Source organism: Aquarana catesbeiana, linkage group LG02 (assembly GCF_042186555.1).
Source record: "Aquarana catesbeiana isolate 2022-GZ linkage group LG02, ASM4218655v1, whole genome shotgun sequence".
Taxonomy (NCBI): domain Eukaryota; kingdom Metazoa; phylum Chordata; class Amphibia; order Anura; family Ranidae; genus Aquarana; species Aquarana catesbeiana.
Genome location: NC_133325.1, coordinates 758,010,470 through 758,025,905, shown reverse-complemented (window position 1 = coordinate 758,025,905; position 15,436 = coordinate 758,010,470). Strand labels below are relative to the sequence as shown.

General features: G+C 45.3%; 1 protein-coding gene across 1 annotated transcript in view; it reads right to left on the bottom strand.

Annotated features, from left to right (window-relative positions):
* Positions 1-1,258: 1,258 nt before the first annotated feature.
* Positions 1,259-15,436, bottom strand: part of CHAF1B (chromatin assembly factor 1 subunit B) — a 67,449-nt gene continuing 53,271 nt past the window's right edge. The window contains exons 13-14 of the mRNA XM_073617195.1: positions 5,963-6,060; positions 1,259-3,203 (exon numbers count right to left, since the gene is read on the bottom strand). Of these exons, the coding sequence (XP_073473296.1) occupies positions 3,073-3,203; positions 5,963-6,060 (229 nt within the window). The 3' untranslated portion in view covers positions 1,259-3,072. The remainder of the gene's footprint in view (positions 3,204-5,962; positions 6,061-15,436) is intronic.

Genomic DNA, 15,436 nt, shown 5'->3' with positions numbered 1-15,436 from the left:
GCTATGAGCTAGATGCAGGGGTCTCCAAAACTATGGCCCTCCAGTTGGTCAGGAACTACAATTCCCATCATGTCTGTGAATGTCGGAGTTTTACAATGGCTAATGGGACAGGTAGTTCCACAACAGCTGGGAGGACCGTAGTTTGGAGATCCCTGAGCTATAGTGGCCCTTTACAGCTTTCTATAACAAGAGGAGTGGTTACAAAAGCTGCACAGATCGGCAGATCCCTAACCAGCTCCTGTACTGGTTCCTGGTGTAACACTGAACTCCTGGGTATGCTGCAGCAGGTTTAGAAAACATGTGAGACTCAGAATCATAGTGATTGAGAGATGCTGCGGGCAACTTTTTGTGTGTGCAGATTAGAGAGCGCCTTCAACCACTGGAGCCACTGAGGAACAAAGCCACACAGAGGGAGATAAACTAAAACTGGCGCACACAGAATCTAGTGCAGCTGCGCATATTAACAAATCTGCTTCTAACTTCTTCTTGTTCAATTAAGCATGGATAATAAAACCTAGAAGCGGATTGGTTACTATGCACAGCTGCACCAGATCCTGTGTGCACCAGTTTTAGTAAATCTCCCCCCGAGTGTGCTTAGACCAAATCACATCATCTGTGGCTGAACTGCAGACTGAGCTTAAAGTCCACATTACAAGATCAAACACGATCATAGGAGGGTACCACTGACCATATGGAGAGAACATTCTCCACAAACAAAAATGTTATTTGGGGTAAATGTCTTCAAATGGTAGGAATGTAAAAACGTCCGTCAACTATGCATTTAAAAAGGTAAATAGTTGATCTCTGTTCAGTTATTTAAAAGGGTAAGTTCACCTTTCATAGCATGTTATCCCCATATTCAGGGTGTAACATGTTATGAATGCACTGGTTCCTGCTCCAGGGATCTTCTCCCACTGCTAGCTGCCACAATTTAAAAAAAAAAAAAAAAAAAAGACGTGGCGATGCGGGGCTCTGCCGGCCACATCACTCATTCACAGTCCTCTGAATGGAAAACAACAAGGTCTGGCAGCCTTTGCGGCTGTCGGCTTGTAGTTTTCAATGAACTACCAGGGTGCCGCGAGTTCTGTGGTAGTTCTTGTCTTCCTATCAGAATATATCGGCTTCCTTGTAAGAGGCACAAACAAGCCCAACGGACCTGAATGACATTAGCGATCTGTTGATCACTGGTGCAATGCTATGCGGGTTTGCGAAACAAAACAAAAAAAATAAAATGCACATTTTTTTTACCTGCAAAAAAAAAAATCTGCATTTATTTTATTTTTTTCAAAAGGTGAACTTATCCTTTAAAGCCCACAGTTCATTATCTTCTCCAGAATAGGGAAGAGTTTGTTATTGTCATTCTGTTGTAATGAGAGGGATTGCTTGTTAAATGAGATGCTGCCATATAACAAAAGAACTGAGCAGGTGTCTCTGGGAAGGTCACCATGTGATTCTGGACGGAATTCAAGCCTTTGGTGGCTCTTCAAGCACCACCCAGCTTGACAAAAACAGATTGAGCAAGGTGGAGAATCATCGGTCAAATAGTGACTCCATCCTATCAGCAGCACATCTGGGTGCAGGGGTTGCCACAGCTGCCTGAATACCATGGCCGGCAGTGGAGGTGCAAATTGAATGTGGGTACTCGATCAATCGAGTCACGTATGGCCAGCTTAAGGCTGGTCTGAGACACGGGCTCTACCTTCAACTGAGTGCTGTGTGAAATCAGGGGTGCACTTTAGTCATAACCTAAAATTGATTCTTTCGATGCATACAAGGGACACAACAATTTTTTGAGGGACAGACCCAGAACTAGGATGCAGATGAGAAAATTCCAGTTAGAGTTTTCAGAAGGAAAGGTCAGCAATGCAGTCCCTACTATACATCCTCAGTACAAGTTTAATTTATTGAAAATAAAGGCTTTAAAAAATACTGGAAATTCCCTTCATTAGTGGAAAGAATTCAACTATTTCTGAAGAACATTTTACAGTCCCTTCATACCTGTCTGCTCTGGTGTGAAGGTTTATTTGAATAATCTGCCAGAAAAAAAAAAAAAAAAAAAAAGAAGGTGTTGGCCCCACAAGGTCACAGGCATCACTGTAATGTATAGATGTGAAGCCAACCTTAGAGCTCAGCTGGACTTTCAGTCAAAGTTATACACTTTGTTTTCTTTAGAAAGCAACCACAGCATGAGCAGAAAAGCCTGTCCCCTGCCAGCATGCTGCAGAAAAGGGCAATTGCCCGCCCGCCCCCCCAATTTCCAATTAGCAGCCAGCATGAGCTGTGCTGATTGCAGACCTACAGTTGGACTCAGTAGAAGGCATGTCAGAGCTCTGCAGAGAAACCACTGCTTCCTCACAGTGAGCAAGTGCCATTCTCTACAGCATACTGGCAGGGAAGAACTTTTCTACATGGGCTGCGGCTGCTTTAGAACAGGGACGCATAATAATAATAAAAAAAAAAGAAAAAAAAGGGGGGGGGGGGACACATTGTAAGACACTGAAAACCTTTTGCTTTGATGCACCTGGAACGTATTACGCTAAAAACATCCATCTGGCCCCAGGACTGTGTACACTAACCAGATCTTCCCAGTACAGGACAACATGGTAGACACCACAGAATTGATCATAATCAGCCCCATGAACACTCTGACCAAAACAGAGTACCCCATGTGATATTTTAAAAACCAGTAGATGAGGAATTCACTTAAAGTCCATGGATTAAAAAAAAAAAAAAAAAAGTTTACCACAAGTTATTGCTCCTGTTGCTGGAGCTCATCTACACGATTTACCAGTAAAATGAATATCTGGATTGATCAATCACACTGGATCAAGTTGGTCAAAATGTGGAGATACATTTTAAATAGAAAAATCAGAAACATCAAGCTTTGGAAGGCAGAAAATCCTCAGAAGTGCAGCTGAGCCAGTTCTCAACATTTATACATGTGGCACGCAAGGAGGTGCGGATACCAGTCCGGTCCATTGATAGTTGCACAGTAGGGTGACCAGCAGCTGTGCTCTGTACATAGCATTTAACACATCCAACATGGTCCAGCAAGATTTTTTTTTTTCTCTGTTATGACATTTCATCATAATCCTTGCTACAGCTTGGCATTTCCTCATCTATAATGATAACTGGTGGAACCTCTGTTTTTAGACGCTTGGGTTCTGGAGGTCTGCAGAATGGGTCCTGAACTGGTGAATTGTCTGTAGAACAGAGGGAAGCTTGTTAGACTTAAATAAGAAAAAGAACAATAATTTTTTTTAATGGCATAAGGCATTTTCATGGTACACCTTTGGGTTTGGTTTGAAATGAAGATCCATTAAAAATATTCTTAAAGCGGTAGTAAACCGTAAGTAAAAAAAAAAAAACATTTGGACCCATGCAGGATAATGTGCTAGCATGCATTGCATACTAGCACATTATGACAGACTTGCCTCTAAAACGGATGTCTCCAGCAGTGCAATGTCACCGCTGGCAGAGCTTCCATCTTCATCTGGTCTTCCTTCTGGGTTCATGGGCTCTGGCCGAGTCGCGATGACATCACCCCCCTGCAGGAGTCACAGCCATGGCACAGCTCTCTCAATGGACTGAATGCCGTCCATTAAAAGCGCAGTGCACATGAGTCAGTGATGTCATCTTCTGAATGGTGAACGTTCAGGAGATATTTACTATACCTACAGGTAAGCCTTATTGTAGGGTTACCTGTAGGCATAAATTTAAAAAAAAAAAAAAAAATACTTTTCTATCGCTTTAAATCCCATTTCTCCAAATGGAGAATTTAATTTGATAGAGTTTTACTAAAAATCACAGGTCAGTGGCACAGAAAGCTGTCCTAATAGATAGCTTAACAGAAAATGGCATTCAAAATTACATGGAAGAAATAAAACTTCAGGCGACACAAATAACACAATGGGCTAAAATTATAGGTACATACAGAAACCTTGGAGTGCCTGCATTCCATAACGAATAGTACTGCTTGGAAACAAAACCTTGTATCTAATCTATCTGAAACTGTTGCGTTGGTTACATGACATTATACCTACAAAAAAAAATGCTGGGAAAAGATACCTTGTATACCTTTTACTATACCTGGTAACAAAAACATAAAAAAAATATGTATCCTGAAAATATAAGATTTGTATAGAAAAAAAACAAAAAAAAAAAACATTGCATTTCTACTCTTTGTACTGCTAATGGGTTTATTCTCCTTTCAGGCTGGGTTCACACTGGTGAGCTGTGCAAGATCGCATGTGATTCGCACCACACTGCAAATCACATGCGATGTCTGTGCAATGCAATTTCAGCCATACAGATTGCATGCCTGAATTTGCATCACATTCGGACCAAACTCGCACAGGACCCTTTTTTTTTGGTCCGCACCAGAATCGGATCGCATGAGCGTTCACACCCATACGATCCGATTCCTGTCTGAACTGTCAGTTCACACTGCAACATGGAAACTAAAATGGGGGTGTCATTACCAATGTATTGACACTCCCAGCAGTTCGCATATGTTCCCGCATCGCACTGGGACTTACTGTATTACCTTGCAAGGCATGTTCTGTCATGTTTACTCTTAAAAACCCAATAAAAAATGTATTAAAAAAAAACTGATCATCATACTTTTACGACAGGTACACTTTAAGGGTAATTAAAGTGGTTGTAAACCCATTTCAACCACTTTAACCTACAGGTAAGCCTAGATTAAGGCTTACCTGTAGGTGCAAGAAATATCTCCCAAACCTAAAAGCTTCAGGAGATATTTGCAAAAATAGTGGCACCGATGTTTACGGCGCATGCGCCGTAGACATTGGGCGCAGGCACACTGAGTGTGCCGTTTTCATGCCATTAGCGGCGGCACCAGCGCGCATGCGCAGGAGTGACGTCATCGCGGCTTCCGGCCCGTCACAGCGCCGGAACCGCGATACCCGGAAGTCACTCCGGGATAGATGGCGGCGTTGGAGGAGGCGAACAAGGGCTGATGCGGGGACTTCGATCTCAGGCAAGTAATTCATAATGTGCTAGTATGCTATGCATACTAGCTCATTATGCCTTTGTCTTGCAGGGTGTATTTTTTTTTTTCCAGAGGCTTTACTTCCTCTTTAAGTATATCTGTGCACAGTGCATTGTAACTGTTTTGTCCCTTAAAGATTTCGTAAAAGTATGGCCAAAGCTATATTGGCCCTACTTTTCCTATGAATCACAGGCGTGGACTTCGTTCTGCACTCATGTAACTAAAGCCCGCTGTTCACTGCCGTCACTCCAGCTGCACAATTGTCAGCTAAAGTAATGCAGTGCCGTATCGCATAAAGTGGCCTGGTCATGAAGGGAGGTAAATCTGCCAGTCAAGTGGTTAAATAGACTCAGTGGGAGGAAGAACTGCACATACAGTACATGCTGCAGCTTCCCAAACCTTCCTGTCACTGCAGTTCTGAAAGGCAAATATTGGGCACTTCCCTTTCGGAATCCTGTGCATGCTTATTGGCCTGTGAGGCTGCCCATGACAGTGATGGGACAGTAGGAAAGTGTAGGGGGCAAGGCTTGCTGGGAAGATCTGACAATACCGGGAAATGTAAGCGCTTTGCCTGTCAGAGCAATCTGGCAGTTGGATGTACCAGGGAGATCTGGAATGCTGCTGAAACTGTGTGAATTTCTAGGTTCCCTGCAGAAGCTTGCATCCCTCTCTACAGTGAAAGAATTTCTAAGGTTATAGTATAATATGCATTATGAAAAGGGTGAGCATTTTATCTTTCAGTTTTGGAGTATTTCAACAGGAAACTAAATAACTGTAACTCATTTAAATATATCCTATAGACCACAATGGATTCCCCAGGCACCCACACAATCATAATAAAAAAATATCCACAAACACTAATCCCCCCCCCCCCCCCCTTTTTTTTTTCTTTTTTTTAAACCTATGTAACAATTTTCTAGAAAAGTTCAAAAAGATTTTGTCACTTACCAGTACTACTGCACTCCATCCTACTTGGTCCTGGGGACACTGGAGCGAGCTGATGTGTGTTGGGTGAATTTGTCTTTACAGGGATTAGGGCGATTCTCCTGTATAGTGGTAGATAGAAAGAGAAAAGGGTCAGTCATAATTCACTGCAAACTATAAACTAGAGGGAGTTACACTTTTAGTCCCTATAAACCTATTCAAACACAGACAAACAATCATGTACTTAAAAGGTTACCTTTGTAATGAAATGCATTGTGCAGTCAAGGGGCCCCGGTACTTAAATTAAAAAAAACATTGTGCAGCTTTGAAATTTGGAGTTTAAATGCATAACCGTAAACTTAAGGCGCCTTTCACACGGACAGCTATTCTGCCGCAGTTAAAAGCATGTTTTTTTCCTGTGCAATTCAAGACTCCAGGCACTGCGATCAGCTGCATTTGTACAATGAGATTACCTGCGTTTTTTACGCGGTTGCGTTTAGCTGCAGTAGTCAATGTTTTTGTTTGGTCCTGAATCTACCCATGATGCATTTCGGTCCTCTGCAGTGCTTCCTGTTTTTTTTTTTCTCACGCTATCTGCAGTTGACACAAAAGACTACGATTACCTGCAGTTATGTGCAGATAGCTGCGCTAAATCGCTCCTGGACGCAGTCAATTTTATTTTTTTCTATCCGCACGGAACCGCATGTAACGAAATCGCAGCTAAACGCAGTGTGTGAATGGGCCCATAGGAAAGCATTGTGTGCTTTTAGCTGAGGTAGAAAACTAGAAAGCACCATTCTATCTGTCCGTGTGAAAGGGGCCTAAGCCTGGTACACACCATTATTTTTTTTTCCCGTTCAACCCAGTGGGTTGAACGAAAAAAAAACAAAAAAAAAAACCTGACAGCTCCGGTCAGAGCCATTGTACTAACAATCCAATGATAGTGCAGCGAGCTCCCCTGCTGTTCTATTGTGTTCTGACATGAGGACCCCCCCCCCTGCCAGAACACTCAGGTCAGCTGCTGATTTTCCAGCATGCTCCGCCAGCTTCTGTCAGACCGGCTGGCATACAAACAGGCCAAATGTCGGTCAAATTATCGCCCGTGTGTACTAGGCTTTAGAGCGTCTAGAGCCTGGCTGAAAAATGAATAGTAGTCCTGCCTGTGGTCTGAGACGTTGTGTACATTGGGCGTTGCTCCCAGCATAACTGGAATGAGAACTCTCCCTTTTACACGACCTGTGCAAACACATCGCTCTCGCTGTCCCAGCAGCCGCTGAGTGCATCATCACTACTACAATGGGGCGGGAGCGCGCACTGCACTGGTATGAGACTTGAAAGTGGGAGAACACTCCTTATCTTTATTATTTTGGCAGTTTTAAAACAACGATTGCTAGCTACAGATTAGAAATGAATATATTTTGAAATGGCTTATATGGCAGATGTAATAAAAAGATATATATACCCAGTTTTTTGAGATACAAATTTAGAAGAGAAACACTACACAAGCCAGTCTGAGAACCCACTTAGCAGGATTTGCAGGGTTCAGGGTCGGGGGTCACCAATGGGATAATCCACCTTAGCAGCCCAAAAAGCAGGCAAGATGCAGCTCGGTTTTAGAGCGGGGACATCCTTAAAGCTTAACCATAGGCAAGTTTTTTTTTCTGGATAAGGTGGAAAAAAAGAATTGTTAAAATTGAGGTCAGGTTTTGTTGGGTAGATTTTTCCTCCCTGTCCCGGGACATGATGGCACAGACAGAAACAACTTTGTTGGAACAGATATCAATCGTGCTTGAAAAGAGAAGTATGGCCAAAGCTTGTTAGGTCATACTTCTCATAAGGGTCACAGGATTGCATTTGCCTATGCACTCCTATAACCCAGAATCAACCAACAGCGGGCAAAAGTCTGCTGTCAGCTGACGCCACAGAACCATCCCGGTCTCTGAGAGGATCCCGACAATGTCGGGATCCACCCAGATGCCTGACCTTCAGCTAGTTCAACCTCTCAGTGTGCCGCTGAGTGACCCAGCTGCTCCAGTGAGTGCTGGAGGGGCAGAGCAGAGAGCAGTGACTGACAATCACCACTCTCTTCTCAGAGCAGACCTGGGATCTGAGCGATTAACAGTCACACAATCGCTCAGTTCTCGGGCTTACAGGCAGTGGAGGACAGCTGTAGCAACGGACCAATGCTACACCCATATAGGCGAGTGCAGAGGCTTATTTTCCTTCCAATACTTCTTTAATAAAGTGTATAGAACACCTGACTAAAATAACTAAGCTCACCTTTAGAAATATGTTATAACCCATATTTAGGGTGTAACATGTTCCTAAGCACCCTCACACCACCCCTTGAGCACAATCCCCTGTGAAAAATGGGCGGGGTTCTTCTCCCCCACAGCCACATTTAAAATAGGCACAGCTGTACAGGGCGCCACAGCCGCGTCATTCATTTACAGGAATCTGTGAAAGTCATTCTAAAAGAATAAATAAAAATTTATAAAATGGGATTTAGACCTAGGCACGAAGCTAGATGAGGAAAACTGGGTGCAAATCTGGTACACCACCAAAACTTGCTTCAAACACCATTGTGGGAAAGACGCTGGTGGTACATGGTCCCTTGCCAACTGGCCAGATTCACAGTAATCATGAGATAAAACAAAGTTCAGGAATATTCCTTTATCCCATTGTTTTGCAAATCTATGTACACTACAAACTGTATGATTGTTTGAGGAAAAAATAGGATTTTTTGAAACAGCTTACCTGTAAAATCCTTTTCTTTCGAAGGACATCACGGGACACAGAGCCTCAGTAATTACTGATGGGTTATATAGGTATCACTGGTGATTGGACACTGGCACACCCTATCAGGAAGTTCAACCCCCTATATAATCCCTCCCCCTTGCAGGGATACCTCAGTTTTGTAGCCAAGCAATATAGTGTATTAAAAGAGGGGCGGGACCTCTGTGTCCCGTGATGTCCTTCGAAAGAAAAGGATTTTACAGGTAAGCTGTTTCAAAAAATCCTATTTTCTTTCTCGAACATCACGGGACACAGAGCCTCAGTAATTACTGATGGGATGTCCCAGAGCAATGCTACCTGAGGACCAAGTAGGGTGCAATCAGACCTGAGGACCCTGTACCGCTGCCTGCAGCACACTACGCCCAAAGGCGATATCCTCATGCCTTCTCACATCCACCTGATAGAATCTGGTGAATGTATGAACTGAAGACCAGGTTGCGGCCTTGCAGATTTGAGCCATAGAGGCCTGGTGACGCACTGCCCAAGAAGCACCAATAGCCCTTATGGAATGTGCCCTGATCTGAAACGGAGGAATCTTCTGTTTCAAACCGTAAGCTTGAATGATCAACTGTCGAATCCATTTAGAAATGGTAGCTTTTGACGCTGCCTGTCCTCTATTGGGACCCTCTGGCAGCACAAACAAAAACATCCGTCCTGCGGATCTGAGTAGTTGCCCCTAGATAGGCCTTAACTGCTCTTACTACCTCCAACGAATGTAGAGATCTCTCTTCCGGAGTACAGGGATCTGGAAAAAAGGAAGGTAGAACAATGTCTTGGTTTAAATGAAAATCAGAAACCACCTTCGGTAAAAAACTAGGATGAGGGCGTAGTACCACTCTATCCTTGTGTATAATCAAATAAGGCTCCTTACAGGAAAGAGCTGCTAATTCTGATACTCTTCTAGCAGAAGAGATGGCCACCAGAAAAATTAACTTCCTTGTCAACAAGACCAAAGGAATCTGACTTATTGGTTCAAAAGGCTGTTTCTGTAACACAGCCAGGACCAAGTTCAAGTCCCAGGGGTTTAGGGGCGCTTTAACCGGAGGATTAAGACGCATCACCCCCTGCATAAAGTTTCGGACCGAAGAATGCGAAGCAAGTGGCCGCTGAAATAATACTGATAAAGCAGAGACCTGGCCCTTGAGGGTACTCAAGGCCAGCTTCATCTCTAATCCTAATTGTAGAAAATCAAGAATTCTACCTATGACATATTTCCTGGGATGCCAACCTCTGGATTCACACCAGGTTATATAAGCTTTCCAGACTCTATGATAAATCATCCTGGAAGCTGGCTTCCTTGCATTAATCAAGGTAGATATGACAGGACCTGAGAGCCCACGACTCTTCAGAACGTGGGTCTCAATAGCCAAACCGTCAAATTTAGCGTTTGTAAGGCAGGATGGAACACTGGACCCTGAGATAACAGGTCTGGGCGTTCCGGTAGTGTCCACGGGGAACCTACTGTCATCCTTACTATTTCTGCATACCAAGTCCTTCTGGGCCAAGCGGGGGCCACCAGAAGTACTGACTTCCTTTCCTGCCTGATCCTGCGAAGGAGTCGTGGTAACAGCAGAATAGGCGGGAATGCGTAAATCAGTGAGAACCGATGCCACGGAATCACCAACGCATCCGTCCCGCATGCAAGAGGATCTTTTGTCCTTGCCACAAATCTGTCTATCTTTTTGTTGAATCGGGATGCAAAGAGATCTACATCTGGAACCCCCCATCTTTGGCATATGGCCCAAAAGACGTCGGGATGCAGAGACCATTCCCCTGGAAGTAACTGCTGGCGACTTAGATAGTCCGCCTGCCAATTCTCTATTCCCGGGATGAAAACTGCCGATATGCATGGCACATGCATCTCTGCCCAGACTAAGATCTGGTTCACCTCTTTTTGAGCAACTCGGCTCCGGGTGCCTCCCTGATGATTGACATAAGCCACTGCTGTGGCATTGTCGGACTGGATCCTGACCGGACAACCCTGTAGCCTGATAGTCCAGGCCTTTAGAGCTAGATGTATCGCCCGGATCTCCAGAATGTTGATGGGTAAGGTCCTCTCTGTCTTGGACCATACCCCTTGGACCGCAGCCTATTCCAGAACTGCTCCCCAACCTGACAGACTGGCATCTGTTGTTACCACCGTCCAGGTAACCGGTAGAAAGGATTTCCCCTTCTGCAGGTTTTCGGGTATGAGCCACCAATTGAGGCTCTGACGCACCGCATGCGACAGGTACATCGGAAAGTCTAATGCCTGAACTTTCCTGTTCCAGGTCGACAGAATACTGTGTTGCAGCATTCTTGAGTGAAACTGAGCATAGGGAACTGCTTCGAATGAAGACACCATCTTCCCTAGTAGCCTCATACAAAGGCGGACTGAGGGACCCTTCTTGGTCCTTACTGTCAGAATCAGCTCTCTCAAAGCAGTGATCTTTGCCTGGGGTAGAAATATTTTCTCCTGGCCTGTATCTATAATCAGACCTAAATACTCCAGTCTTCTTACTGGTTTTAGGAAAGACTTTTCTAAGTTGAGGATCCAACCCAGGTGTTCTAGATACCTGACTGTGGTCCTCAAGTTTCCATTCAAAGAGGCTACCGACCGGTCTATCAAGAGCAGGTCGTCTAGGTATGCTATGACAGCTATACCCTGAGCCCTTAATCTGGCTAGAGGAGGAGCCAAATCTTTGTGAACACTCGAGGTGCAGTGGCTATCCCGAAAGGCAGAGCCACAAACTGGAAATGGCGCCCTCCTACCTCGAAGCGCAGAAACTTCTGATGAGCAGGAAAAATGGGCACATGCAGATATACATCTCTGATGTCTATTGATGCCAGAAATTCTCCTCCCTGCAGGGTGGGAACTACTGTTCGAATTGATTCCATGCGGAAGGATTGAATCCTTAGGAATCGGTTCAGATCCCTTAAGTCCAGAATGGGCCTGACATCCCCATTTGGCTTTTGGACCGTAAAAAGGTTGGAATAGAAGCCCAATCCCTGGTCCTTTGCGGGAACTATCATAATGACCTCCTGCGACAAAAGTCGCTCTAACGCTAGAAGGAGCGACTGCTTTTTCTCTGGGTCTCTGGGAACACTTGATCTGAGGAACCGAGGAGAGGGGAATTCCTGAAACTCCAGCTTGTACCCTAAGGTTACCGTGGAGATTACCCATCTGTCCTGGAAGTCCTCCTGCCAGAGCTCTGAGAACTGTCGCAGTCTTCCCCCCACTCGAGTGAGCGGGGGCGCCCCCTCATGCAGAGGTCTTAGTGTTTTGCCTAGTAGGCTTCTTTCCCCAGGACTTCTTTTGTCCCTGGGGTTGACTCTCGTCTCTGGACCCCGATGGAGGCGGCCGTCAAGACTGCCTGGAGGCTGAAGCCCCCGGCGCTGGGGAAAGAGTCCGTTTGAAAGAGGGACGCTTACTCTTCTTCTTGACAGGTAAGAGAGTGCTTTTCCCACAAGAGATTCTCTTGATATAGTTATCCAAGTCCTCTCCAAACAACCTTGCACCACGAAATGGAAACCCAGCCAGTAGCTTCTTACATGGTGCTTCGGCTGACCAATTTTTCAACCATAGGATTCTACGTATATGCACCAACCCCAGTGAAAGACGGGAGGTTTGCACGATAGAATCTCTAATGGCGTCAACCACAAAGCATAAGGCCGCTGGAAGGTTAGCAAACCCCTGGGCCTGCTGTTCAGGTAATACTTTGATGACCAGCTTAACATGGTCTCTTAAGTATTGACAGACTCCAATCGCTGCTACTGCAGGTTGGGCCACTGATCCTGCTAAGGAGAAAACATCCTTCAATAGGGATTCCATCCTTTTATCTACAGGATCCCTGAGCATCTGAGCATTGTCTACAGGACAAGTCAGGCTATTATTTACGGAGGAAATGGCGGCATCAATAGCCGGTATTCCCCACATTTTAATAAACTTTTCTTCCATCGGATAAAGTGTTGAAAATTTTCTCGGCGGAAAAAAACGTTTTTCTGGGTGATCCCACTCAGAATAAATTAGCTTTTCAAGTAAAGTATGAACAGGAAAAGCATGTGCTGCTTGGAAAGGTTTCAGTGACCCCAAAGCAGAAGAGGATTCTTTAGCAGTTTCAGGTATGGGCAACTTAAATGTGGAGCGGACCAATCCAGTAAGGATCTGCACTAAGACTTTCTCCTCTTGGGAAGTCGCAGAGAGTCCCTCTCCACCTGATTCCTCCGAAGAGGAATCATCCGTCCCATCCCGATCCTCTGAAAGGGATTCATCTCCTTTATCCCAGAGCTCCTCTGTCTGAGGGTCTTGGGGAACAGAGGAAAGCCTAGTGCGTTTTCTTCCACTGAGTGAAGACGTAACCACGGCCATTTATCTTTCCTCTAGACCATTAATGGTTGAGGAAAAAACCTCTTGTGTAATATATACAGGGGCTGAAGTGCCAGAAGCAGGTGTAGCCCCTGACCCCGATGGCTCTCCCTGGCTAGCCATCCCTGGCCCATCTTTAGGGGGGGAGGATGCTGCCGACAGGGGGCCCTCAGAACCTGAACGAGATCCCCTAGTGTCTCTGGTTCCTGGGGTGCTTGAACCTCTTCTACCCATAGTGCAAAGCAACAAGGTGTGAGGTATACAAATGAACACTGCCCGCTGAGCGATGTAGTCTGGCTAAAAGCCTTGCTACCCAATGCTCAGTCTGGTGTTACTTCAGTAAATGCTGCCTAGGAGAATGCCTGTGTCCCACCTTACATGCGACCGTCAGCTCTGTGTCTCTTAGAAGGCTGTGTGCACCTGTACAGAGTGCCTTTAATAGCCTGCAGCTGGCCTGAGTGGGAGTCTAAGCACCTGTGCTGATGTCCCGCCCCCTCCTCTACCGCCCCCCCCCCCCCCCTCGAGTTTTGAAAAAAACGAGTGCTTCCCGCGCTGGCCGACTCTCCTGTCATGCTTCTGGAGAAAGGCTGGGGAGGGAGGGAGGCTGGTAACGAGATCTGCCTGAACGGCTATCTTCAGAGATGGTGGCCATTAGGCCACAGAGTCCGGGTGGTATAACCACTTTCTAGACCCCTGTGGCCCCTCTCTAGCCTGGGGGGGGGAACATTCAAACATGAGAAATCCCCCCTTCCATCTTACCTTGCAGCCGGCTTGAGACATAGACAGCGATGAAAAAACACTGAGACAAACAGTCAGCATGTGCAGGGTTTGTGCTCTTGGCAGCCCCCGGTGGTCACAATAGGCATAGCATGCATTTACCTTAACCACTTAAGGACCAGCCTCGTTTTGGATTTTAGGTGTTTACATGTTTAAAACAGGTTTTTCTGCTAGAAAATTACTTAGAACCCCCCAAACATTATATATGGTTTTTCTTCTAACACCCTAGAGAATACAATGGCGGTCATTGCAATACTTTTTTTTGCACCGTATTTGCGCAGCGGTCTTATAAGCGCACTTTTTTTGGAAAAAATTCACTTTTTTGAATAAAAAAATAAAACAACAGTAAAGTTATCCCAATTTTTTTTAATATTGTGAAATATAATGTTACGCCAAGTAAATTGATACCCAACATGTCATGCTTGAAAATTGCGCCCGCTCGTGGAATGGCGTCAAACTTTTACCCTCAAAAATCTCCATAGGCGACGTTTAAAAAATTCTACAGGTTGCATATTTTGCGCTACAGAGGAGGTCTAGGGCTAGAATTATTGCTCTCGCTCTACCGGTCGCTGTGATACCTCACATGTGTGGTTTGACCACCGTTTTCATATGCAGGCGCTACTCGCGTGTGCGTTCGCTTCTGCGCGCGAGCTCATCGGGACAGGGGGGTTTTAAAATTTTTTTTTTTTATTTTTATTATTTATTTTAAAATATTTTATTTATTTTTACACTGTTTAAAAAAAAAAAATGTGTCACTTTTATTCCTATTACAAGGAATGTAAACATCCCTTGTAATAGAAAAAAGCATGACAGGACCTCTTAAATATGAGATCTGTGGTCAAAAAGACCTCAGATCTCATATTTACACTAAAATGCAATAAAAAAAAAAAAAAAAAGTCATTTAGAAAAATGACATTTGAAAAAATATGCCTTTAAGAGGCGTGGACGGAAGTGACGTTTTGACGTCGCTTCCGCCCAGCAGTATCTTGGAGACGAGTGAGCGCCATCTTGGCCTCACTCATCTCCTGACACACAACGGCAGAGGACGCGATCGCCTCCGCCGCTACCGACGGCTCCAGTAAGCGGCGGAGGGCACCGGATCGCGGCGGGAGGGGGGGGCCCCTCTCCCGCCACCGATAAAAGTAATCTCGCGGCGAATCCGCCGCAGGGACCACTTTTATCTGAAAGCCGGCCGCCGCACGAAAACGGGGATACCGGGGTTATGGCAGCTAGCTGCTGCCATAACAACGATATCCCCGTTCAAACTTAGGACGTATATAGTCGTGCGGCGGTCGGGAAGTGGTTAAAGGAGAAAAGCCACTAGAACTCAAAAATTCTGTGGAATCTCCTCTTACCTTATCCAGCTGCAGGGTGCTGTTTACACAGACCCAATCTTCACCTCTCACGGTGGGCTCCGTTTGAAAAAACCGTCAGAGACTGGGGCCCCCTACGAATAGGGGGATCCAACAGTTCTGGGACCGTAAAGCACCTCGCCAGAAATTAGGAAGTTTAAAGCCATTTTCTGATCTGCGGGGTCCAGCTCTCTAAAAAGAGAAGCATTACGGGTAAAACCTCGTTTC